Source organism: Trachemys scripta, chromosome 4 (genome assembly GCF_013100865.1).
Source record: "Trachemys scripta elegans isolate TJP31775 chromosome 4, CAS_Tse_1.0, whole genome shotgun sequence".
NCBI classification, from domain to species: Eukaryota; Metazoa; Chordata; order Testudines; family Emydidae; genus Trachemys; species Trachemys scripta.
The window spans coordinates 44555661-44583450 of record NC_048301.1 but is presented as its reverse complement, the minus strand read 5'-3'; the positions used below and the strand labels follow the sequence as shown (position 1 = coordinate 44583450).

General features: G+C 38.4%; 1 protein-coding gene across 5 annotated transcripts in view; it reads left to right on the top strand.

Moving 5' to 3' along the window:
- MIPOL1 (mirror-image polydactyly 1) overlaps positions 1–27790 on the top strand; it is a 291843-nt gene that overhangs the window by 123787 nt on the left and 140266 nt on the right. For all 5 annotated transcript variants that reach the window (XM_034768596.1, XM_034768593.1, XM_034768595.1 and 2 more), the window contains one exon: positions 26165–26272. In XM_034768596.1, coding sequence (XP_034624487.1) covers positions 26165–26272 — 108 coding nt within the window. The remainder of the gene's footprint in view (positions 1–26164; positions 26273–27790) is intronic.

Below are 27790 nucleotides of genomic sequence, written 5' to 3'. Positions count from 1 at the left end.
CTGTCTAGGAAGGAGTTCGGCAGAAAGGGATCTAGGGGTTATAGTGGACCACAAGCTAAATATTAGTCAACAGTGTGATGCTGTTGCAAAAAAAGCAAACGGGATTCTGGGATGTATTAACAGGTGTGTTGTGAGCAAGACACGAGAAGTCATTCTTCCGCTCTACTCTGCTCTGGTTAGGCCTCAGCTGGAGTATTGTGTCCAGTTCTGGGCACCGCATTTCAAGAAAGGTGTAGAAATTGGAGAGGGTCCAGAGAAGAGCAACAAGAATGATTAAAGGTCTTGAGAACATCACCTATGAAGGAAGGCTGAAAGAATTGGGTTTGTTTAGTTTGGAAAAGAGAAGACTGAGAGGGGACATGATAGCAGTTTTCAGGTATCTAAAAGGGTGTCATAAGGAGGAGGGAGAAAACTTATTCACCTTAGCCTCTAAGGATAGAACAAGAAGCAATGGGCTTAAACTGCAGCAAGGGAGGCCTAGGTTGGACATTAGGAAAAAGTTCTTAACTGTCAGGGTGGTTAAACACTGGAATAAATTGCTTAGGGAGGTTGTGGAATCTCCATCTCTGGAGATATTTAAGAGTAGGTTAGATAAATGTTTATCAGGGATGGTCTAGACAGTATTTGGTCCTGCCATGCGGGCAGGGGACTGGACTCGATGACCTCTCGAGGTCCCTTCCAGTCCTAGAATCTATGAATCTATGAATACCCCCACCCCCAGATAAAGTAATATTCACTTCAGTTTTCATTTTAGTAATGGGTTCAATCATTGCATATAGTTCTATAGTCTGAGTTTATATGTTGTTGTGGCATAAAGGGAGGAAAGCTGAGACTGCCCAGAGGGAATAAAAGATCCTTAATACTTCCAAAAGGAAGTATTTTTTCACACAATGCACAGTCAGGCTGTGGAACTCTTTGCCAGAGAACGTTGTGAAGGCCAAGACCATAACAGGGTTCAAAAAAGAACTAGATAAGTTCATGGAGGATAGGTCCATCAATGGCTATTAGCCAGGGTGGTGTCCCTAGCCTCTGTTTGTCAGAAGCTGGGAATGGGCGACAGGGGATGGATCACTTCATGATTACTGTTCTGTTCATTCCCTCTAGGGCACCTGGCATTGGCCACTGTCGGAAGACAGGATACTGGGCTAGGTGGACCTTTGGTCTGACCCAGTATGGCTGTTCTTATACCCTAATAGGGCAGTTTGAGAAGATTTAGAGATCTGTGTTTAGAATCTCAACTAGTTTCCTCATTTCAACATGGCAGAGGCTGTGATTTCTGTACTGGCAAATTTTTTGTGCCTCTGCATGAAACCCTGGCCCTGTTGAACTCAGTAGCCAAACTCCCATTGATTTCATTGGAGCTAGGATTTCACCCTAGGAGAGTGAATCTGTCACACTCTCTCTGAAGTGATCCTCTTAGTTTGACTACAGGTATGGCATTGATTGATGCCATTGGGAACCATGTTCCTCTGCTGGAAGGACAGGTCAGCTCTAGGACATGGAGGGAGTGAAAATAGAGGATTCGGAAGGATTTTCTAATCTTCCTTCAAGAAGTTCTTATAATAGATGCCTGTATCTAGCCTGAATGCTAAATATGAGTAAATATGTAAATGTGAATGCATAACTTCCTTGAAAAGAGGGATTAAAATTTGTCTTTTTGAACTTCTGAAGCAAAATTTTAATTAATATTGCATTTTCTCCATTTAATGTCACAAACTTTTGGCTGAATTCTGCCCTGAGACACATCACTATTTGTATTGTTAAATCACCTGTTGTGCTTACGCAAACAATGTGTTGTGTAGAATTTAGATACATATCTACATAGTATTTGAGGGCATGATTAAGCCTTGTATCTTTAATTATAAGCTTTAATAAATTTTCAACTGGAACATTCATCTTCTATTCAGTACATAAGAACACCTTCCCTTTTTGAAAATGACAGTAGGTAGTGCCCATAAATTTGCATACAAGCTTGTTTGATTAATTGCTGTTTGACTCATCTATCATAGTGCTAAGCTCTAGGATCACACAGCTCAGACTCCCAAACCACTTTCTAGAATTAATTTAAATATTTAATGTCAAAACCTTAGGATGAAACAGGAAAAAATGGTTTATCACTGGTGGCCTGTTTCATTAACAACCTGTAGAGGAAATTCCCACTGTGTTCTAAGTAATGGAGAGTATACAGTACTTAGTTCGAGAGTAGAATTGTACTCACTGTGCTTGAAATAAGTCGTATAGCTGCCTGAAATTATATGCTTAGATATTTTTTAAGTAATGTTTCTACAGTACTTTGAAGATGTAAAGTGCTGTACACTTCCTAAGTGTTAGGCCAAAATCTGATTTGCTTACTGAGCAAGTAAAAATCACATTGACTTTAATGAAAACTTTCCTTGAGTGAGGATTTGGCTCAGTGGGTATTACCTTTAAAAATATACATTATCCAAACTGTTGGGGAGGTTTTCCTATTAAATTGTAGTATGCACAGGAAACATGCTTATGAAATTTTAGGGTTAGATTGCTTAAAAATACATTGTCATACATTTGAATGGTCTCTTTGTTTAAAAAAAGAAATTATAAAAAAGATTGGCTTGACTTTATTTTTATGATATGCTCCCTTCCTAATAACATAAGTGGAATCCTGTATAAGCATTTATATGAAAAAATTGGTACCTAGATTGTGTCTTTCTGTCTTTCTATTACCCCATAAGATTTCTGAATGTAAAAAAAAATTTGCATCTTTATACTCAGCCTCCATAAATCCTGATGAGTCTATTTAAAGAGTAATTGATTATACATTTCTCAATTTAGTATCGCATATGAGCACACTTTTAGAAGTATAAAGCATCTTTATTTATTATTATAGCAATGAAAACTCAATCCATTTAGTTTATGAAGACAGAAAATTAGCTAATTATATCAAGAGTTCTACCAGTCCTATCTAAATGAAATTAGGAAAGAGAAGGTGGGAGATCATTTTTATTTCCTTTTGTTGTAATGGCTTTTTCCCTATTCTCTCCTCTTTGTTTTAAGCTATCACTGTTTATTCTAAGAATGAATCCTAAAAAATTCTGTGTTTGCCACTTTTATTTTGAAATCTGTGACTTGTATAAGAGGCTGCTTTTGTGGTCAAAATTATCTTTCTGGTTGAGATTTAGGGCTATATCCTCAGCAGGTGTAAATCAGAGTCATTATATTGATTTCAGTGACTCATAGTTTTTCTGAACTAATAGCAAAGTGAGCAATGGATGGAGGCACCTTCAGATAATAGTGGCCAAATATATCTTTGTTCATGCTGCTACATGCTGTTACATCTATCTGCTATCTTTGACATGGATCATGGGTGTGTGAGGGGGGAGGCATGGAGTTGATTTGTCTACAGATCAAGGCAGAAATGGGTAGAGCTATTTTCTGGTAGCGATGTTGTTTCTTTTGAGAGCTCCCAAAGTGTAGTGATGTCCCAGTGTTGCTGCAGGGTTCTCCTTAGCCATATTTGCTCTTCAACATGCCTGTGAGCCTATAAAGATTGTGAGCGCAGAAGAATTAAAAGACTTTAGTATGTTGGTGGCAACTAAGTTTATATCTCCAACTCATTTATAGTAGAACCTCAGAGTTACGAACACCTCGGGAATGGAGGTTGTTCATAATTCTGAAATGTTCGTTACTCTAAACAAAACAATATGGTGGTTCTTTCAAAGGTTTACATCTGAACATTGATTTACTACAGTTTTGAAACTTTCCTATGCCAAAGAAAAATGCTGCTCTTTTTTTTTAGTAATTTATGTTTAACATAGTACTGTACTGTATGGTCTTTACTGCTGCTTGATTGTGTACTTCTGGTTCCAAATCCCATGTGTGGTTAACTGGTCAATTCGTAACTTTAAGGTTCTACTACATGGAGTGTGGCCAGGAGCTTTTTATCCTTGTCTGGGTGAGGTTAGCTATGGATGAGATTGAGTTGATTGAGGCTCTGGTAAGAATGGGGAGATGATGATGACTTGGTGGAAACAATAGAGTGTATATAGCAGAGGTTATATAGGCCTCTTTATTAGGTGACTTTGCAACTTGGGCACGTTCTTAAATTCCTACCTGTTTTTAAGTGGCCTGATAGCAACAGTGACCAAGACATCTGCATTTGGTAAGGAGGTTGTGACCGCTTCTCTATTCTTTGACTGAAAGCTCTGAATGACTTGAGACTTGCCTACTTGTGGGGATCCCACTCTTTCCTGTGATAGTACTGCAGTTGCAAGTAATGGAAAGGTTCAAGCTGAAGTCTCTCTGGCTTATAAGGAAGAGAGTTGTTCACAGGCTGTTCTCCATGAGGACTTGAGAATTGAATTTCCTCTCCCTTGGTCCAAAATGATCTGAATTGATCTGGACATGGCAGTGAATGAGGATAAACACAAGTATGGATTTCAAGTGGCAGGCAGCAAGTTTATTAAACTTAACCCAGGGGAGGAGTGCTACCTGCCCTTACCTATATTCTCACATACCATTTTAAGTAGTTCTAGTGTGTGGGTTACAGGTCTACTAACATATAACCCACAACCCAGGATAGACTCTTCTCAGCCTACCCCTAGGACTCAACTTGCTCTTCTATCATCTCCATCTCACTCTGCGAGGGGGACAGAGGGTAACTAAAAGGGGGATCTCGGCCCAGGAAGGCCACAAGCTCTCCCTCTATACCATAAGAACAAGGCCCATCAGCAAAATCCCAGGTGTTTTACTTCTGGCTACTGTTCCTCTTAACCATAGTGGAAACTGACTGTAAATTGTGATGAACTAACATCCTCACCAAGTTCTACAACTAACTACTAAATCCTATTCAACTTAACTGTGCCTCCAGGATGCTGTGAGGAAAGCAACAACCTCCTCAGGCCTCTGCCAATTTTGCCCTTATGGAAAGAAAAAAAGATTTCTTCCTGTCCCCAAAACAGTCAATCAGTCACACCAACAGTATCTACAAAACACAACTCTGAAGCTACCGGGTGGGGTGGCTGAAAAACAGCAAAAAGGGGCTTCATGTGGCCTGAGCTAGAGTTTGAAATTAATGAAAGGGGAGGCTGAGGGACCAATTCACTCCCTTCCTTCAGCTGGCCAATGAGTGGCTAGAGATTCTGCTCGAGGAGGGGGCCACCCCCACATCTCCCTCAGCATATGTTCTCCCCCTCCGTTCAACTGGGGTATTCCAATCACCACTAGCCCCAACAAGTTTCCCACTTGAGGAGGTGGATTGGTGGAATTGGTTGAGATGAATACCCAATCCTATCTGCAAATACTGGCCCACCTTCCCCATTCCTTTTTGGCTAGGTTTAATTTAAAAGAAAGCTTGCACATCTTTATTAGAAGCAATTACCATCCTGCCCTGTATTGTGCATTTTTTACCTAAAATATCAATACAGTATCAGTTCTCTTTACAGCAATTATAGAAACCCCTACACAATGAACACTTGATTTTATGTCCTATTTCTGGGACATCAACAAGTTGGAGAAACATTGGAAACTACAAGAAAATGATTTACTGGTTAAATGGACATCTAAGGTTAATGGTGACTTATGAAAAAAAAGGCAATCTACCTAAACTATTTGAAGGATATAAACAGTAAGGAGGAAGAGGAAGTGTTTAAGGTGGTAAAAAAGGGAGGGGAATATACTTGTGATGGAATAAAACTGAGCAAAAGTAAAGTTAAATTGAATATCATGAGTAATTCCAGACTGGGAAGAATATTAGGCCATTGACTAATCTCCCTTGAGAACCCATGGAAGCCCCATTATTTTAGTCATTTAAAATTAAATAGGTCTCTGCAATAAAGACTCAATTTTAGGGAACAATTCTACACTGGCAAAAGGACAAACCTGCATGAACTAATATTTATTTTCCTCTAACTTCTGTGAATTTATCAATGTTGTCCTGGGAAGTCTTGAGTCATGTGTAATCATCTTTTCTTTTCTTTTTTTAATTCTTGAGGGGATACTGTCTCTGCCAGGTATCCACTGGAAAAACTGAAAGGACGAAGCATGTAATTGTGAGATATTACTGTCTAAGAGATTTTGGACATGGTGCTGAATATCAGAACCCCTCCTTGGGAGCTGCTACCTGATGTGCCAAGACTACTTTTTTCCCTGCTTTCCCTGCCAGCTCTACCCCTCTCTTGCTGAACCAGACACGCGCGTTTGCTCCAACACAGACCCAGAGTCTGAATTACTTGCCCCAAAGCTGCAGACTTAACTGAAAGCAGCTTGCAGAAGTATTCTTGTCTTTAACACTCAGATACCCAACTCCCAATGGAGTCTAAAACCCAAATAAATCCGTTTTACTCATAAATTGTTCACTCTCTGTAACGCTGATAGAGAGAGATGCACAGCTGTTTGCCTCCTTCCCCCTCCCACCCCCCACAGGTATTAATACATACTCTGGGTTAATTAATAAGTAAAAAGTGATTTTATTAAATACAGAAAGTAGGATTTAAGTGGTTCCAAGTAGTGACTGACAGAACAAAGTGAATTACCAAGTAAAATAAAATAAAACACGCAAATCTCAACCTAATATAGTAATACAACTGAATACAGGTAAAATCTCACCCTTAGAGATGTTTCAATAAATTGTTTTTTTTTTTTCTTTCTCAGAATGGACATCTTCCTAGTCTGGGCACAATCCTTTCCCTTGGTACAACTCTTGTTCCAGCTCAGGTGGTAGCTAGGGGATTCCTCATGATGGCTGCTCCTTTGTTCGGTTCCACCCACTTTTATATATCTTTTGCATAAGGTGGGAATCCTTTGTCCCTCTGGGTTCCCACCTCTCCTCACTGGAAAAGCACCAGGTTATAGATGGATTCCAGTTCTGGTGACATGATCACATGTCACTGTAAGACCCCAAACCTTTATTTCTCCCAGCCTGACTCACAGGAAATTCGTGCCTGCAAACAGAGCCCTCCACAGTCAATTGTCCTGGTTGATGGGAGCCATCAAGATGCTAAACCACCATTAATTGCCCACACTTTGCATAATTACAATAGGCCCTCAGAGTTATATTTCATATTTCTAGGTTTAAATACAAGAGTGGTACACTTATACAAATAGGATTATCACACTCAGTAGGTTATAAGCTTTGTAATGATACCTTACAAGAGACCTTTTGCATGAAGCATATTCCAGTTACATTAGCATATTTTCATAAAATCATATGGAGTGCAACGTCACAGTGCTCTATGCAGTTTTTATTGCCATTCTTTTCTGTAGTGTGTTTTGGCACATTTAGCATGGTGTACACTGTTGGTACAGTAAAAACAATCTTTTTTTTTTAAGTTTTTTGTATTCAAATTTATATTTTGGTCACACTAGTAAAAAGAAATTGCCAAATTTTAATGGACAAAGGTATTTGAAAGATTCTTAACAAAAAAGTAACATCCTCATGACATTAATATTTAGAAAGCAATAAAGGATATTTTAAACTTTAAGCAAAAATAACTGAACAGCCATCTGTTAAATCTTGTATGTTTAGGCTCCTTATTGATTTGACATGTAACTACAATAATTGCTTTTCACAGTCATAACAATGATCATAAATATTTAATGTCTGCCGTAGCTAAACTAAAATACTGTAGCATAGACCTAATACTGTAGTACTGGATAAATATCAGTAATATTTACTTCTAATTTTCTATGCCATTGATAATATAGAGTGTCTCTTTGGAAGAAAAATTCAACCATAATACATTTTTTGCCCCAGAATTAACAAATTACATACAATAAATTAGTAAACATAATAAATATATTAACCAAAAGTTTTACTGGAATTAGTGTTTGACTCGTGATTCTTCTTACAGTCATTCACAAAGTTTCTATTTTGTAATTTTGATTTTGATTTCCACCCTCTTCTGCAAAGCAGTTGAGCCTTAGGCATTCATGTCTAATTATTACTAAAGTTCACACAGAACTAGAAAGTAAGGGTAAAAGAATTACGTTGAATGAATGAGATCAGTTGTTTTATTCACGTTACAGTCTCACTGGAAAGGTTCTAAGTTGTTACTGGTCAAGTGTTCTTTCCAAGTAATCTTCAGAAGGTGGTGAGCTGATTTTGTAGCCTAAAAGGGGATTACAGTGCACAGTGCAAACTGGTGTTGGGTAGAAGAGGAAGGCTTCCACTCTGCCTGTCCTGAAGCAATTTGGATATCTCTGGCCTCCTGCTATCAAGCCTGGTTTGGGGAGCTCTGGTCAGGAAGTGAAAATCTTCATCCCTTTGTAGGTTGCTTCCTTTACCTTCTGTACTCCTCTGAGCCCAACTATTCTTTCTCATTTTAAAAGCACTGGTTATAAACCCACTTCTGAAAGTCCCAATGACAACTAGAACATGTTAGGACTTTGCATGGGGATAGGAACCTTAATTTAAACCAGTCAGCAAAACCAGCCTAATAAATCTCTTGATGAAACTAATGGCATCTAGCAGCCTCTTCTTAGAAGAAAATCCAGATCTTTATTCTTCACTTGTAACCAATATTCGGGCCATTCTGCTTTCCATGCTGGGGCCAAATTCTTACTTAGACAGCTGCTGTGTGTCTCATTACACTTTCTCTTTTATGTGCTGCATACTGTCCTCCATGGTATACAGACGCTTCTGAACCGTTGTGAGACATTTATTCATTTTGTTTGTTTTGGCAGATGGATCCACCCCATTGCTTTCAAGAGATGTCATAACATTCTGTAAGCTTTCTGTTTTGCTTAAAATTTCCTCAGATCTCCCTCTCCTTAGGGTGTCTTTCCCTGTAAATGTGAATGATGGAATTGCCTGGAGACTTCGAATTGGGTGTGGGTGATGGGGTTACACATATAGCAGGCTACACTTCAGAGAAATTCTCTCTGCTGCTTTTTAGTGTAGACCTGGCTTGACATGAATAACTGGACGTGGGTGAGGCATCATTTTTTGGGATTAGGGAGGTAAACGAATCAGCAGGCTGGAAACAGAATATCTGTACTAGCTAAAATAAAGGGGAACACCCAGGGAACTATTTACAATGGACAAGATAGCAATGGATAAGTCAGAAATGTAAAGATAAGGCAAAGAGTAAATTGTACATGGCCAGTGTGTGAACAGAGCATGCTGTACAGGGATTGGTTCCTATAGATTAACCAAGCCAATCCCAATGATGCAAGTATAGTTATATGCAATGTAATGCGTAAATGTATATGGAGGAAGAAGTTTGCTGTGTAACCTTGGATGTGTTGTATGTCCTATGCTCACCCCCTACGCTCAGTGGCACTGGAACATTTTTAATAGTGGGGACCAGGAGCAGGGCTGTGTCTCTGGGAGAGGGAACCTGGACAGAGGTACAGGGGCCAAGGCTGGGGCCACAGCTGGAGGCGGGCATGGGGTCAGCAGCGGGACCCCACGTAAAACCTGAGTGTACTGCTGCACCTGTACTTCCCATGCCTATGCTTGAGTCTGACCAACTCAGCATAGCTTTGCTGTCTCCAAATAAGTGAACCTGAGTGATGAGGCTGAAGTTGAACTGAGTTCTTGGGGAAACAAGCGAAGAGGTCTTGAGGGAACCACAGTGTTTAGTTTTAGGCCTTTTTGCCTCTCAGTTAATGGTCTGAAAGCTTTTAGGTGGCTTTTCTGAAATAACAGCAAATTTCCATTCAGAGCTGATGCTCTCAGAAGCCCCCCATCAGCTTGGGTAGCTAGTTCCATCCCCCCAGATATAATGTTAATGAAACAAGATTTTAAAAAATATATATACACAAACACACACACACACACTATATATATATATACACACACACGTGTATAATAAATCTCATTTTGATAGCATACACTATAGTTGAAGCTGAGAAAGCTACACATTCTAAACCTATCTTTTCTGTTTTATATAATTTTTTAAAAATTTTTCCTCATTTGATGTAACATCACAGGATTAGTCTCTCCATATGTCATTCATTTTGAAAAGTTTGAGCAAAATTGGCTTTTGCTTGTACTGGAAAAAAATATTTTTGGCTGCATTTGATCACATTTGACAAAAATATCTGAAATTTACATTTTCAATTCTGTCCTTGTTCAGCTCTCAGTAAGGAAGAATTGCAGTAATGTTTGGAGAAAAAATGATAATTTTAAAGTTTGAAGGTTTATAGTTGTGTGTTTATGCATGCAGAGCACCTTTTCTTCTGTATAATGTAAGTTCTTGGCCTTTATGTAGCATTATGTAGCATGTGTGTGTCGGGGGATAGGGGCTGTTTTCAGTGAGAACAATGAAAGCAACATGTCCTATATCTCCATTCCTCATTCCAAGGAGAAAAAGAGAAACTACTCTTTGATTGTTGAAAAAGTACCTGTTGCCACGGTTAGAGCTGTTGAAACTTTCCCTTCTAATATACACCTCTACCCCAATATAACATGACTCGATATATCATGAATTCGGATATAACGTGGTAAAGCAGTGCTCTGGGGGGGCAGGGCAGCGCACTGCGGTGGATCAAAGCAAGTTTAATATAACGCGGTTTCACCTATAACGTGGTAAGATTTTTTTGGCTCCCGAGGACAGCATTATATTGAGGTAGAGGTGTACCTAGTTAGTTATCTTCCTTTAGATTCCCATAGCCTGTCTAGGTTAAAGTCGCTTTTGATAGGGTTTAAAGATGTTTGGGGAACACACCTTTTCAGCGAGAAAATCAAGACCAGGCACTTAAGCAATTGACAGCTCAATTGAGAGTACAGTACTTATCATCATGGCAAACAGCTAGTTTGTGTACCATGAGGAAGCACCTGTAATCCCATGATTATAATAACCGAACAAGGAAATTAATAAACTATGGCTATTGCACAGTGATCCCTGATACTTGTTTCCTGAACTAATGTGATGGTATTTAAAAAAGGACAAGAAGCATTCTTGGCAGTTATTGCACAAAAGGACAACTTAACATTTAGGCAATAGTCTTGTTTGCATATGGATTTCAGGAAAATCCATTGAAGCTTATTTGAAAACCAGCTCATTAGAATGACAGATTGTTTTCAGAATTTTGTTTTCTTGTCCGTCAACTTACATTAGTTGCATTCAATGAAACAAGGTTACAGTTGTACAAAAACATACCTATATCAACAGCTGAATACTCTGCATTAGCCTGAGAATCAGATTCCTCATGACTAGAAATAGGTGGAAAAAAGGATGGATTATGCTGGCTGTTTGCTTCTACAGCACTGAAATGTCTGTAGAGAAAAGGCTAGTCTAGAAATGTGTTCTCTAGCCAACCATTTTAAACTGTGGTTATCCTTTTCCAGCAGCTTCCCCAGTTTACAAGGCTGGAACTCAGGTGTACCAGACTGTGTCCACTGCCTCCATTCAGTTATATATATACCTGTGAACAATGCTGGTGTGGCTTGCTTAACTTTTTTTTTTCGGGGGGGGAGGGGAGAAGAGGTAAAGCAGAGCAATTAGCAGCTGTCTGCAAGGGGAGGTGCTGTGCCAAATGGTTGACAAGCTGCCTTCTGGCTGTTAGCCATCTGATTGCAGTGGAACCAGCTTCTCTGCTGAACAGGCAGCACAACATGTGGCCACCAGAAGCAATAGCTAAATATCATGTAGTCTAATGGGCTAGCATAGTAGTGAAAGCAAGGGTCTAATTTTAGCTCTAACATGGGCTCCTTTTGATTTAGCCGCTTGAACTTTCTCTTTTAACTTCCCATCCCATAAAACGGGCAAGTATTGCTGGCCCTATCTGCTAACCTCAGAAAGCTGTTGTAACGACTTATTAGTTTATGATAGTCAGCTGCTATAACATTGCTGCGTACTGTTATTATAATGAGAGAGACTTATGAGGGAAGACATAATACAGAGAACATCTGTGGGGATAGGAAGAACAGATTAGAGAGACCAAAGGGGAACAGACGTTGTAATGTGGACGGGCGGGGGGTGCAAAGTGGGGTGGACAACGCAGGACAGGGTGAGGACGAGAGGAAAGAAGATGCTGCTTTTCAAAGGAAGAGACACAAAAAGAGACACAAAATTGTGAAGAAAAAATGGGGCATCTGTGATTCACATATGGAAGGAGAGAAAAATGAGATAAAATAGGAGGGAAAGAGCAAGTAAAAATGTACACAATTTGTAGGGTGGTGAATTTAGATGAATTTATGCTCCTTTCTGTTCTCTGTCAGAAATCTCTGTGAATTTCAGGGAATAGGATGGAATGATTACTTCGATCAGGTCTGTTATATTAATATTGCTGGCTATTCTGGTGTGTGTAGTTAAATAATTGGAGGAAAAAGACAATCTAAAATGTACTAGTTTGTATGTACACACATCCAGTTGTTTGTACTGCAATAGCCCTTCAACCCATAGATTATTTGAAGAATTGTCCCTTGAAACTTTTAAAAACATTAGTAGATGTGAACAGAACTCGGAATAAACAGTTGGGCTCCACTTTTTCCTGCAGCTAGCAGGAGGAGAGGAGACTGCTAGCAACCTGAAGATCCTCACCTCTCTCTTATAGAAAAATAATAATTTATGTTTAGGGGGACTCAAAACATGCTCCCTGAAGTCCTAAGGCTGGTCTTTTGGATAGTGCTTTGATCATGATGAACCAAAGTGAGTTAAGTTTTCAGGAGGTTAGGAAGTAGTTTTGTAGGTCCATTCCAAAATATTATGGCTACCTAAAATAAATTAATGGCAATATCCTATTTTCTAGAACTGGAAAGGACTTTGAAAGGTCATCGAGTCCAGCCCCCTGCCTTCACTAGCAGGACTAAGTACTGATTTTGCCCCAGATCCCTAGGTGGCCCCCTCAAGGATTGAACTCACAAGCCTGGATTTAGCAGGCCAATGCTCAAACCACTGAGCTATTCCTCACCCTCTAGCTGACATCTCAACACAAGGAGTGACATTTGCAGCAGCCATAACTGAATTTCAAAATAGTTTACCAACAACTAAATAGGGGGTCACTGATACGTAGCAAATAGAATTTTCACTAAGGGTATGTCTACACTGAAGCTGGGAGTGTGCTTCTTGGCTTGGGTGGACAGAAATGCGCTAGCTCTGCCCAGCTAGTGATAAAAATAGCAGTATAGCCAGAGGTAGCATGATCAAGCTAGCTGTTGAATACATACCCAGGGCATCTGTGTGGGTTTGTATCAGGCGGCTAGCCTGATCTGCTGCCTGTGCTATCCTTGGCTATTTTTAGCAAGCTCCCAGCTGCAGTGTAGATGATGTACCCTAAGTACCTGATTCTGATACCCAGTCTCAATGTGCATTGTATTTTACTCTGCAAGTAGCCCCTTGCAATGAAACTAATGGAGTAAGGGTAGCAGAACTGGGCTTTGAGTAGTCAGTGGATTTTTAGAGCATCAATACTGATACACATGCCAGTGTCCAGAAACACATGATTTACTCTAAGAATTAATTGGTATAATTAGGCATATTTTTATCATTATATTCTTTAAACATTTTAAAAAATGCTGTTTAATATTCCAAACTAATTACATTGGAATTGTTTCTTTGTTCACGCTGAAATTCTCTTTTTGAAGTTGCTACTATGCATTGAATGTAATAAAGAATCCCGCAGCAAATATATTGTACTTCTAGACCTCTATCCTGTGATAATGATTTTTGCTAACAGAGATCCACAAATGGTTTGGTAAAATAAATGTTTGTGTTTCATTATCAGTGACAGTGATAAATAAAAAGCTTTGATTTTTAAATTATTACACCTTTTTTCTCCCACGATGAACTCTTAATTAAAATGTGCAATTAGCTGAACTATTTGGGATCATTGGTAATGTTTTTTGTTTTGATATATACAATGCACAGAAGTATGAACTATTTAAAGTTGATTGTACTATATTGGTTTCCCGTGCATGAGCTTACTAACCTATTACCATGAGTACTACTTATCAGCTTACATGTTTAGTTTATACATTATTTATTAGAATTATAGGTCTGAAATTAGAAAATTGAATGAATAATGTGACCTCCATGTAAAACAGAAGTCTCTTATTTATATATGAGATGCATTTAAAAACCCTAAAGATGGGTGAACATATTTTTGCTTAATTTCAAACCCAGTACAGTATTGTGTGTAAAAGTTTCACTCAGATTCTGGAATTATTACGTTTTGCATTCTGCCTAGAAAGGACTATGAAGAAAGTAGCAGAGGGAGGGCAAAGAAAAAACTCCACTGGGGGATAAAAGGTAAGAGAGGAATATAATCCAGAGAAAAGATATGCAATATACATGCCAAGTACAAGACACCCACTTATTCCAGCATTAGTTGAAGGGAGTTTGTCTTTTTCCAGTACACAGTATAGAATTCTCTTTTGCTAGAAAAAAAGTTATTGCTTTTTGTCTTTTAATTGAATGTTCTTAGGTAAATTGCAAGGGTCACACACTTTCAAATGAGTTTTGCAACCCCTAAAAGCAGTTTGAGAGGTTGCAAAACCTAGAACTTCACTGAGTTTACCCATTCCTTATACCGACCATGTCTATATACTGTGGGAAGAGAGAACACTGGGTTACATCTTGTAATCAAGCCCAAATGCCAGGGAATTGAGAAGAATTACATTAATAGTTATATATCATGTATGCAGATGTGAGATCCATGTGAGAAATGGAAAAGTCCTGTGACAAATTGCACATGCATATGAAAAGTGTTATACCTATGATCTCATTACCTGCCCACTAAGACCCCAGTTCCACAAAGACTTATGCATGTGCTTAACTTTCTAGGAGTGGGAGTGCTCACATTGTCTGAGATTAAGCACATGCATAAATCTTTGAAGGACTGAGGCCCAATCCATCTTCTGGGATTCACCATTCCAGACCACTGAGTTGCTTCAAACAACAGCAATTAATTTGCAACGAAAATGTTGTCTTTCCACCAAATGTGGAATTTCCCTCCAAATTACCTAGGTCCCCAATTAATAAGATTCAAATGTGGGCCAGTGGCAGTTTTTCTAGACCTAAAAATGACATCACTTGAAAGTCAGATACTTCATGGCCTTGTGGGGCTAGAAATAGAAGCAGTACCCTATTGAGAATGAGATATTCCCTATTTTCCCTTGCGACCCAGCACGCCAGTTTTCTGATCTATTACTTGCAACAAAATGTGAGAGCACTCTTTTCTCTTCCAGTGGATACTGATGCAATTATTTTATGTCTTGTGATACAATGTATACTTTTATATGCATGTTATCAGTGCAAGAAAACAGACAAAAGTAATACATCTGCTGTGAAGGTGGGTGGTGTATGACCTGAGAACATCTAACAAAAGGCCTGTAGACTTGTCTACAATGGATCAGATGCTCAAGTGGACCAAGCTCTAAACCATCGTTCTGCTTCCAGGATCTTGGGGCCACTGGGGGCCAAAACAGCTTCTAGATAATTTAGAGCAGCATAAGAGCTGTGGAGTTTGACTCCATACCGTCCTAGCTGTTATACTCTGCCACAGCCTTGACATGCCCCCTGAGCCAGAAGCTCTATGCCTTTATGCCAGGTTTGAATTTCCCTCCCACTAGTCTTAGTGGGAGACTGTGATCTATGCTTATATTGTTAATTGAATAAAAAGCTACATCTAATTCTATCTAGCATATACAGTGGGGGGGTTGGTTTGGTTTGGGTTTTTTGTCCAGAGCATGGCTAAAAATATTGTGGGTCGAATTATGCTCTGTCTGTATCCCTGTAGAAATCCATATTAAATCTGTTGGGCTTAATAATCAATAGTTTTGCTGTCAAAGTAGGAGGATGTATGTGGTGAGGTCCCCCCAGGTCGGTTCTGGGTTTGGTACTATTCAATATTTTCATTAATGACTTGGATAATGAAAATTTGTCGGTGACATCAAGCTGGGAGGGGTTGCTAGCTCTTTGGAGGACAGGGTGAGAATTCAAAATGATCTTGATAAATTGGAGAATTGGTCTTAAATCAACACTGTGAAACTCAATAAAGCAAGTGCAAAGTACTACACTTAGGAAGGAAAAAACAAATGCACAAACACAACATGGGGAATAACTGGTTATGAAATAGTCCTGCAGAAAAGGATCTGGGGGTTATAGTGGATAACAAATTGAATATAAGCCAACAATATGATGCAGTTGCAAAAAAGGCTAATAACTTTCCAGGGTGTATTAACAGCAGTGTTGTATGTAAGACAGGGGAGGTAACTGTCCTGCTCTATTCAGCACTGGTGAGTTCTCCAAACTGGAGAATTGTGTCCAGTTTCCCACACCTCCCACTGGCCAGGAACCGCGAACCGCAACCACTGGGAGCTGCGGCGGGCTGTGCCTGCAAATGGTCAACGTAAACAAAATGTCTTGTGGCCTGCCAGCAGATTACCCTGATGAGCTGCATGTCGAAGGTTGCTGACCCCCGGTCTAGGTTGACTTGATCCTGCCTCAGTGCAGGGGGCTGGACTTGATGACCCCTGAAGACCCTTTCCAGTCTTTCAGGAATAGAATCACAGAAATGTAAGGCCAGGATATGATGGTCTCTAATTGTGTGGCCTTTTTAGACCTACAAAAGGCTATTTTAGGTAATTTCTAGAGATATTACATTTTTAAATTATTTTTTCTCTCCTTTTCATTGAAAATCAATGGGACTTAGACTCCTAAATGCCAAATTCACTTTTGAAAGTGAAACTTAACACTACTAGGTCACTTGGACCTTGCAACAATAAATGGAGCAACACCGAAAATTGGGGTCTGACACCAGTTTTGACTCTGTTACAGGCCTACTTAATGGAAGTTTTCACTCATGGCAAAAAAATCTTCTGAAATAGCCTGTGCTTGCAAGACTTCCATTCTGATTTCCAGAACTTAACGGGTTTGGTTAAGCAATCCAAGCTGTAGACTGCTTATTCAAATCAAACCCCATATCTCTTTAGGTTCAGCCATTACCAGTCTTTGCCCTTTGCAAGGACAAAGATAGTTTTGATCATTTCTAGGCCATGAATGTGGTCCTACATCGTAGGTTTGACTCTCTCCCCACATTGCCAAATGTTGAGGGCTCGTTATGATATGGTAGAAATGTACATTGAGAGCTTACTGAAGAGGAAATTGATCTTGCCATGGTTCTTCCAAGCTTCATCCTGAAAGGGAAAAAAAGCTGTATAACTACATAAAAGTTACAGCTAAATTACACTCGAGGCCAAATGAAATTACACAGGTGTGGTTGGTGGCTATTTGATTGTACCTGTCTAGATTTTTTTTTTTTAAATGAAGAGGAACAGAAGTAGTTAATCATCTGAAACTTCCATTCATCTTGTTTTATGGTTCCTTAAAGTATTCCAAAGAAAATAAATGAACTCTTGATTTGCTGCTGTTTGTCATGTTCATAAATGCACAGTTTGTGATGTACATTGTGTATTATCTGGTTCCTTTAATCCTCCAGGCTCCAGTTGGCTCACAGTAGCAATGCAGACACAGAGTGTTTCATTTATTTTTTAATGTTTCTGTTGATGGCTTCTGAGTGAGCAAGACCCCAATGCACAATTGCAAAAAAATGTTTCTAGCTTGAAATGTTTCTCTTACTAATCGAATATAATTTTTTTTTTAAGAGGCAGATGTTTCTGAGGCCTAAGCTCTATAAAAGCACTTCTCTTTCTTGAAATTCCGGTAGTTTTAAGCTGCTAGGCATTGTATAAATAATCATTTAAACACATTTGTTGAGTGTTTGCCAGGACTTTGAAGAAAACCTTTTCTTTCAGACAGTAGAAAATTTTAATTCAAAATTATAGTTTAATGGAAAAATCCTTCTATTGATTATTGTATAGAAACTCATTTATTTTCGAACAAAAATAATTCTTCTACATGAAAAAAGATATTATCTATTTATATAAATATAAGTGCTTCCAAACATCTGCAGTTCAATGTACATAATTCACATTGACACCAAAGGTTGGTTTGTGTTTTGACTGGAAGAGTTTGGTATTATTTTTGTCTGCAAAGGAAAGAGTTGTGTAGCATCCAAGTGGCAAGATGTTTGCCTCTCAAGCAATCATGATGAATTTGGGACAAGGAGCAGACTGTTCAAAAAAGAAAAAAAACTGTCAAAAACTAAGAATGCTTGCATTCCATTAGGACTCTTTGAGTTGGGTGCTATTTTCATGTGAAGATCTTTAAAAAGAAAATAAAGAAAAGGATAATAGAATAATAAAACAAGAGTAAAATCAGCTAAACTGTTTGTCTGCTTCATATTATTGTATTCACTCATGTCTATAGATGACTGAGAAAAAAAATCACACGTAAAAAATAGCCATAATTAAAAATAAAAAATTCTAGTGCTCCATGTACAGATTGTATGTGAGTTGCTTATGCCACTGATGAAGTGATTGCTATTGTAAATGTACCTCAAAATTTATTTTTCATTACATTTCTTTTCACTCAGCAAAACAGTAATATTCTCTTGACTATGCATAAGGGGATAAATGCATTTCTGTCAAAATGTTGTACATACGACTGTTAAAATGAACACCTAAGTTGACCATAACTGAAAGACATTAGAGAGGGAAATATTTCTCTCCCCTTACACGTATTTACTTTGTATATTGGCTGCAACCTGGTTCTTGTCAATTTCACTATTTCACTTGTATTTCAGCAAGGTATTTAAGAACAGGCCTAACATAAAGCACTGGCGTAATCCCGTTGAGTTTCATGGAACTACTTGCATGCTTAAAGTTGGGTGCATGCTTAAATACCTTGCTGAACTAGACCGTAGTGATTTTGACCTAGATGCTGCATCAGAATGTATCCTGTACCTATATGGAGCTTCAATGAGGTCAGCATAGTTCTATGAGTGCAAGATTGGGAATTTAGAGTCTCACTTGTTGGGGAAAAAAAAGATCCACAGGGCTCTTTTTTTTTTTTTTTTAAGCAATTGTTTTATACGTCAGGACACACAACTAAGTGTATTCTATCAAACTGGATTTTTTTAAGTTATCAAATTTAAATAAATTCATGTAGATAATTATCCCTGTAGGTGCAATAGTATAATTCAGTAAAATGGCTTGGGTTAGTGACTCACTTTTTATCTTTAAGGTTAATAAATACTGTTTTTATCAAATACATCAAGAGAACCACTATTCAAATATAGGGTCTACATCCAGATGGGACTGCTAATGCAGAACTAGTCCCAGAATTATCAACAGTGCAGGTTCAGACAAGGACTGCAGGATCTGCTCCATGAATATGATATATTTTCATAGAAGAGCTAAATAAAATTGTTTTGTTTTTAGATTACATTCATAATGCAATTGGTATTTCTGCTGAATTCTAGATCTCAATAAAGAACTCTGGGCCAAGTTCTACCCTGGTTTACACCTGGTGCAATTTATTCAAACAAATGACATTGTAAACAGGTGTCAAATTTTAACCTCAAACCTGTGATGAAAAGTAGAAATCTACTCATAATTTGTGTAGCATGTGAAAGGTACAATGCATTTTCTTCTTTTGGAGCATCTTGCCATAACTGTTCTTTTCATTTTAATAAAAGCCCCACTCTGTACAAAGGTGTTGTGCAGCAATATAAAAAACATAAACAAAAGTTAGCAGGCTCAAATGGCCCTAAACATTATATTTCCCCTCACACTACAAATACAGTTTTCTTGCCACAACCCCCTCCTACTCTGCTCAACCTGCCATTTGTTGGGTTGCTGCCCTAGTCAATAAAACCTGGGGTCGTCTCTGGGTTGCGCTTAGCTAATCTTAGTTGTCATTCAACCCCTGCATTCAGATAAGAAATTAGTAATTTGGTCAACTGCTGCATCTGGTTTGATGAAATAGAGAGACAGGTCCTCATCCAGCAAAGCACTTGGACACATGCTTATTTTTAAGCATATGACTAATCCCATTAAAGTCAATGGGACTACTCATACTTCAATGTTTTGCTGAATCAAAGCTATAGAGCTGTGTGTACATTGCACAGGAGGGTGACAGTATGGCTCTTAATCCTGTCTAAGCATTGCCTTGTTTCCTCCACACTTAAAACAACTACTGACTTTAGCTGTTTCTCCAATTACTTTCACATTTCTCTTCTTCCCTTTGTCTGTAACCTTGTTGGTCTTGTCTTCCCTAGAAAATAAAGTTATGTTATAACCAACTTTGAAGACTCCTACATTAATGTGATAGAAGAAACTTAGTAGTCAGTGTAGACAAAAGAAAGTGGTGTGTAACAACATGTTAGCTAGTTGTAGATAAACCCTGGGAAAGAGAATGCTGGGGGCTTACCTCTGATCAGCTGATACAGTGTGTTAAGCATGACTTGTCTGTACTGACTATCATGTTAATACAACCACATTTTCCAGTGAAGACAAACATGATGAGATGGTTCCTTTGAATGCCTCTCCTCTAACTCACCTCTGAACCTACTCCAATCTATTTCTACCCCCTTCATGCCACTGGAACTGTCATTACCGTGGCTCTAATAATTTCTTCCTAGTATCTAGGACTCTACTCCATGCTTATCCTCCTTAACATTCTGATGCTGTCAGGCTCTTCTTCCTGAGCATTTGACACTGTCCTTACCTGGTTTTCTTCCTATCCCTGACTGTTCCCTCAATGTCCACCTTGAGCAGTTCCTCCTCTGTCCTGTTCCCGACCTCTGTAGGGGTCTTCCAGGCTCTGTTCTTAGCTGTCTCATGTTTTCCCTCTGTTTTTTGTCACTGTGTTCTCATTGGTTTGTGTGGCTCCAATTACTTCCTCTGTGATGATTCTCAAATCTACCTTTCCTCATTAGACCTATCTCACTCTGCTGAATCTCACATCAGATGCTGTCAGGTGCACAGAAAGAGCAATTGATCTGTGATGGGCCTTTAGCACCTGCATAAGTGCTGGAACAAGAGGTGCTGTGGGTGCTACTGCACCACACCCTCTTTCTTGAAGTGGTTTTTATTATAGACAGGGTTTACAGTTTGATTCAATGGCTCTTAGCACCCCACTATACAAATTGTTCCAGCGCCCCAGGCACCTGCATGGGTTTCAAGTAAGCGGAGGAAGAATAAGTTTTTTAAAACATACTTCTGTCTATTCCATTCTCCCCACTTTGAATCTGTCCCCTTGGGAGGTGGGGTCTCAATGTCTTTTCTTCTGTCTTTGTGCATCTCAGCTCCCCATATTTCCTCCCCTCCCCATCTGAGCTGTCTCACTCTCAGGCACATACCAGTTTTTTTCTCACACTTGCTCACATTTACTGTTCTCTCTCACACACAGTTGACTTCCTTACTCTTCCTTTACCCCTGTGATGCTGCATACTACCACAAGGAAGATCCTCAAACCCTCCAGGTGTGGGATGGGATACAGCCTCCAGAGGATGGAGACACATGCACACCCCCACCTAACCCCCTCACTCCAGATTTCATCCCCCTCCTGAGTGAGGGATTAATCTAGAATGACTGCCCTTCCCCAAGCTCCGAGTCTGGGGGTGGGCACAAAGCAGGAGTATTTTCACCTTCCTCAGACCTGATAGAGGGAAAGACCTAGGAGTTTCTTTTCCCTTCAAGGCATAGTGGTGAAAAGCTCTTTGGAGGATCCTTTTGACTGCCCTGCTCTCAGGCCTAGCAGGAGGGAAGAAGACTGGCTGAGCTGGGTGGGAGTGCTTCAGCCCGTTGGTTAGCAAATGCTAATTATGTTGCCCATCATATCTGTCCCTTTCTCACTACCTCTCTGAAATTCATGGGTGTAAAACTAAAGCCCTCTATACATACATAATTCAGTAGGAGGAATATAAAAATCAAGTCCAAAGTGATTACATTTTGAATGATTTGTGTGGTGATCGCCATTAAAGTGTCACCATATGCCAACACTTACCATGCAGTGGTTCTCTAGACACTGCAGTTGTTTCCTATTTTAATTATAGAAAAAACTAGTACAACGGTGAGTGGCAAGTGTTGGGAAATGTTGATGTTTTACTGGCAACTGCTGTACAAAAAGGAAAGACTTATTGCTAAGAGAGCAGAGCTGGGGGGTGGGTTTAAAGAGGAGCACTGTTTGGGTTAGAGGCTGTTGGTGACATGGGCAAAGCCGACTTAAGCTTGGTAATTTTAGAGCTAATGTGTACATCCAGATGTTATAATAATTTGTTCTTTAGGAAAATTTCTCCTGTTTTCTACCTAATCCTTTCACCCTTTTTTGACATTACACACCGGAGCTCTGCATAGGCGATGCATATCTTGACTACACAGCTTTTCTTGATGGTAAAATCCATTGACATGAGTGAGCTGATCTGCAAGGGGTTACTTGTGTGAATCTCCATGAAACAACACATTCCTTCACCAAGGCTCTAATGACCCCTTCCTAGCTATGTCTCCAGGACTCTACTCCATGCTTATCCCCCCCTTGACCTGCAATGACACTGCGCATATGTGCCATGATTGTGTCCAAAGTATGTAAGATATTCAATCTAGGAAAGAAACAGATTGCTAAATGATTATTGCCTTTTACATAATATAATGCTTAATTCAGGATTTCCTCTACATGAGCAGTTTTCTTTCAAATAAGAATCTGTAGATAGTCCAAAATCTACTTAAGTTGATATATCATTTTAAAATAGTTTCACTCATCTCTGATATTGCTAGGATATAGCTTGAATGTTTCACAAATAAATATCTTCACACATTTGATATAGCAGGGTTTAGAAATTCGCATTTATAATACTAAAAATAAAAGACTTCCTCCTTTAGGCCTTAAAAGCAAACATCTGATGCTTCCTTGTCAGTATTAAACTGGGCCATGTCTTCTCTCCGCCCTACTCCAAAAAGATTTTTATACTTGTTTTTAGAAGGAAGTCCAGTTTCATCCTTGCAGCTGTTGGCATCTTTCAGCAAAGTGGGGAACCAATAAAAACACATGTTCTTTTAAAGAACATCTATTTTTATTGGACCCTGCTAACAACCAACAGCACAGAGGTCAAAAAATGTTGGCTGAAATGAGTAGAAGGCCCATATTGTCTAAAACTGTTCTTAATACTCCTTCCGAACAGCAAAAATACTGTCTGCACAGAAATTCCAGATACTCTTGCCCTTGTGAGAAAGGCGTGTACTTTTAGTACAGTATTGTTAATGCTAAAAATATTCTAACTGTACATTTTTGTGAAGTTATTGTATATATCATAAAAATACCATTAACATATAAATAAAAAATTGTCGCCATAACAACATTTCTTCATAGATAAGGCATAGCTAGGTGCTATTTCCTAGACTGGTGAAAATAAATTTGATTTGCGATGTACCTGCGACAGGTTTGGTTAATGAATTATTTTAAATGAATTAGGGGACTTCTTGTGCCTTCTACTTGGGTGACACTATCATAGATTTAATTAATTATACACTTTTTCTCCTGTGATAAGTAAATTAAGTCACTAACTTGGTTTGGTTTTTATTTTATTTTTTTTGTGATGCCCCTAAAATGGATTCTAGCAACACTAGTCCTGATTTTCTATTGTCAATGTTTTTAGTGAAAATGAGATCATTTTATTCACTTAAGATGGGAAAGTGCACATCTAGCATATTTAAATCAACTTAGACACTGTTGAGAGTGACATACCTTTACTTCTACCAGCTGCTTTGATGTGTGGGCATGCATGCTCTGTGCTGCTTCTCTTTGACTTGCCTTCTTGCCCTGTGAGTAGCTAGGATAGTGCAAGAATCTTGCTGTTTCTGTTTGTCAATATCCTGTCTTCACAAGAGTGGAACAAATAGAGTAGAATAATATTATGAAGTGCACACAGAGGCCTGCAGTTGTGCAAAATATCGGGCACGTGAGGTTTGTTATTGAATTATCCAATAACTAGTTTTAATATTATCTATGTACCAGTGTTATTTTTGGAGCCAGGAGGGCAGTGTGAATAAAAATGCATGATATTTTTCAGGTGGATTAAATTTTTGACCCATTTCCTTATGTTACCCCAGTCTGTTTTAAGAGTCATTGGTACAATTAGTATAATGTTAAGAGATTTCAATACAAAAGATTTTTTTTTTTTTAAGGAAGGCATTTTTGAAAGGTTGAAATGGCAATTTTGCTGATGTTAAGTTGAAACTGAAAACTCATGATTTGTGATAATGAGTTAACTAACTGATTTGAAAACTCTGGTTTTATGAGTCTGCATGCCAGAGAAACTGTATCCACATATACATGGATTTAATTAGAACTGATTCAGAGTTGTTGGCGTTATTTTCATACCACCTTACTTCTCTCAAATTTGTTATGAAAAGGCATTTTAGGGGCATGATTTATGATTGCTGTTTTCTGTAAAAATGAGCATTAAAATTATATTCAGTACTTGAACCATTGCTTTATACAAATAAACACAGACATACACAAATCAAATGTATTAATATATCATCTTAGCCTTAGGCTTTAACAAGGAAAAAAAAATCCACAATCACCATCCATCATGGTGTACTTTAACAGATTTTTTTTGTCTTTTCTCTTTTTCTCCTTTGTTATTCACTATAAAAATGAAATAGCTGCGATACAGTTAGCACACTTGCACACTGCCACCAGTTTGAGAGAATATACTAGTTCCAGAAATATTCCCTCTTTTTAAAAAGGAGAAATTCACTAGAGCTGGTAACTTTTCTGAGCTCAGGTTTCATATGCAAATACATAAAATAGAGACCCAGATACTTCATTTGGGTGCTCAGATCAGCCCTTATTTGCCCATTTTGAGCAACAGCCATTATTTGGATACCCATGCAAGCCTTGGGATTTGGCGTCCAGTTTAGGTGCCAGTGTTTGGTAATGGGGCCCAGAGTCCATTATTTGTGGTTAAGAGTTTAAAGCAGGAAATAAAACACTGTTATCTAAACTTGTGTTGGAAAAGGCATTTTTGGATATAGCTTTAAAATTTTATTTGGGACTGTAGATAGACTCACTAGCCTGTAGTCTTCTGGTTCAGAACCATTTACCCTTTTTAAACATTGGGGCTAACGTGAGCCATCCTTCCTTGCTCGCTAGTCCTGCATCATGACAGATTATAAATTTGATAGGAAATTTGATTCCTTACATAGCTTATGACCCTGGATTATTTTAGAAGCTATCTGTCCATAGTAATATTATTTGAGTTTATATTTTTAGTTTTGAGATCACAGTGCTAGTGGCCATTACATTTTTGATCTTCTCCCTTCCCTCTATGCCTACTCTGAGTATTCAGCAGAACATGTTCCTCATCTTTGAATATTCAGATGCTGTGCCGTCAAGCTCCTCCATGCTTTGGTTTTAAATGGTGCTATCCTAACTACTTCCTTCTGCTTCCCAGTAATATGGTGTACGCTAAAAATATTTTGTTTTTGCTAATGTTTTCAGCTAATATGTTCTCTTCTCTCATTTTTGCTTTAGCAATTCCTCTTACATGTCCATAGTAAGACATTGAATCTTCATCTCTAGTTCCCCTTTCCCTGTTTTTATAAGAGTTTTTTCTGCTAATTGTTAATTATTATGGTAAGCCAGGCTAGTTGGGTTTTGGCCCTCATTGCTATCTTGAAAACTAGTTAAATCTGCTTTGGGTGCCAATTTGAATATCCTAAATACCTGGGCCTTAAAAATACTTATTCAAGTTAACTCCTTTAAGTGTTTGTATGTACACACTCAGAATAGGAAAAATTACAATTTTCTATCCCGTTTTTGATTATTTTAAAAGGTTGATTATTAAAAAACAAACATTTTTTTTAAAAAATAGTTGTCGTCCAAGATCTGATATACATTTGATAATGAATGCAGTCTCTGAGTTTTATTAATATGTACTGTATAAATATATATATATATTTCCTTATTAAAAAGTGAGGGTTTTTGTAAAGGTACATACTTACTTTTCTCATTTTCAATTATATTTAAATATATAATGGGGCAAATTCTGCTCCGTTACACTGGGGCAGCTGAAACCAGAATTTGGCTCAGTGTCGTATTAATTTGTAAAATATATTTAAATATTATTTGGCAGAGTTTCTTGATATACTATACTTGATATGAGTTTTTCCTTCAAACAATTGGATCTGAACAAGACAATGAATAAAAGATTGATTTACGTGTTTGTGTAGTGTATAGATCTAATGATTTCATCTCTTTGATTACAACTTGCTTTTGTTGGAAGCTTTTTCCGCTGCAAAAATGGTGATGGTGTTATTTACATTAATTCATTTGGCTTCTTGGGGAAAAAATATGCCCCATCTCCTTTACTTAATGGAATTCTTTCCTCGTTGCAGTGCAAACGGCTGGTGCAGGAGCTTCATCATCTGAAAGAGCAGAACCAGACTTCAGCAAACAACACGAGACATCTGACTGCTGAAAACAATCAAGAACGTGCTCTGAAGGTAAATCTCCGTTCCTTCTTGCAGGCAAATTAAGGTTGTAAGCCCATGGTGCCAGCTTTCCGTGCTGCATATATCAATTGTGTACATTTCGGCAGAAGTGAGCTGTGGTGTTTGCCAACAACCCCTTCTTTAAACACAGATACAGCACCCTTCTGTTATGGTATTATTTTATTTTGTGTGTTGTGTGAAAACAACAAGAAAGAAATAATATATTCTCCAAATCGATGGGCTGTGTTGTGGTAATAGCACTAGATTTGGTTTTGGTTCTGTCCTTGCAATATTACATTTTTATAATGTGTAGAAAACTGATGCTGTTTGTCTCAATTGCACAAAAATAACATTTTAAAGCATGGCTGTTTGGTCTGCTCTCAGCAGCATGTGCTATATTAATAACATTATTGACCTATACTACTAGTGACCACATAGTTGAGACTACTATTTGCAAAACGGTAGCTTATTTCAGTTGGAATTGGGTGGAAGAATAATAAGCCTTGTCAATAATTATAAAAATTAAGAGAGTAGGAGGAGGGGGACAGAGCAAAGGCAATGAAGAGATTTGATAGGGTTTTTCTATTTTGATTTGAGAAAGTGGCATTGTGATGTTGTTGAAAGTGGTAGCTGCCTAACTGCAGGCACCATTACTTGCCAGCATAAGAGAAATTGCCCAGTGAAGGTGCAAAAACTTGTGTGTTCAACCAATAAAATGTTCAGAAATCTATTTCCTGTTTATGTGCGAAGGAATGAAAATAAATCTTCAGTAGAAGCCAGTATGCCTCTATCTCTTTAATCTTGTCACTTTAAAATTGTGTTTTATTTAGGCAGGAGGAAATGAACATATCTCATTTATAGTCAAATGTTGCCCAGCCTCTTTTGTTACTCTTGAGAGAATTGTCATTCTTGTTTGGTAGATTTGGTCAGCACAAGACAATTCATGACAACTCCTCTTAGTCAGATGGGTTTCTCTCTTTTACCCTGGGTCACTTTCAGGATACAGTGACATGTGCAACCTTCATGCTGCAGCAAAGAAATTAAAAGTTGGCCTTTCTGTTGACAATAAAGCTGATCCACGGTTGGTTACTATGGGCACTTGAATGTGAAGAAATTTGAGACAAATTCTCAAGTAGATCATGGTGACTATCAGCTGACTTATATACCTCTTGTTTAGTTATTCCTTCACTAATTACAAAAAGAAGGTACAGCACTTTATCACTGTGGATGTAGAGGGCTGAATTTTCAGAGCAGAATCCACTTAGTTTCTAAAATTATGGACTTAATTTTGCATACACATATATTTGTACATGCAGATCTGAACATTTGCATGTAAGAATGAGAATAGAGGTTGCATACGCAAATCCAACTTTTTGCTTGAGCAGAAATGTGGCCATATAAAACCGAATGCACATAAATTTTGTAGCCGAAAATTGCACAGCAATTTTCGAGGCCATTTTATGAAACAGCTTTTTATTGAATAAACTAGAAAAGACTCTCTGCCACATAAATATCAAGTGTTGCATGAGT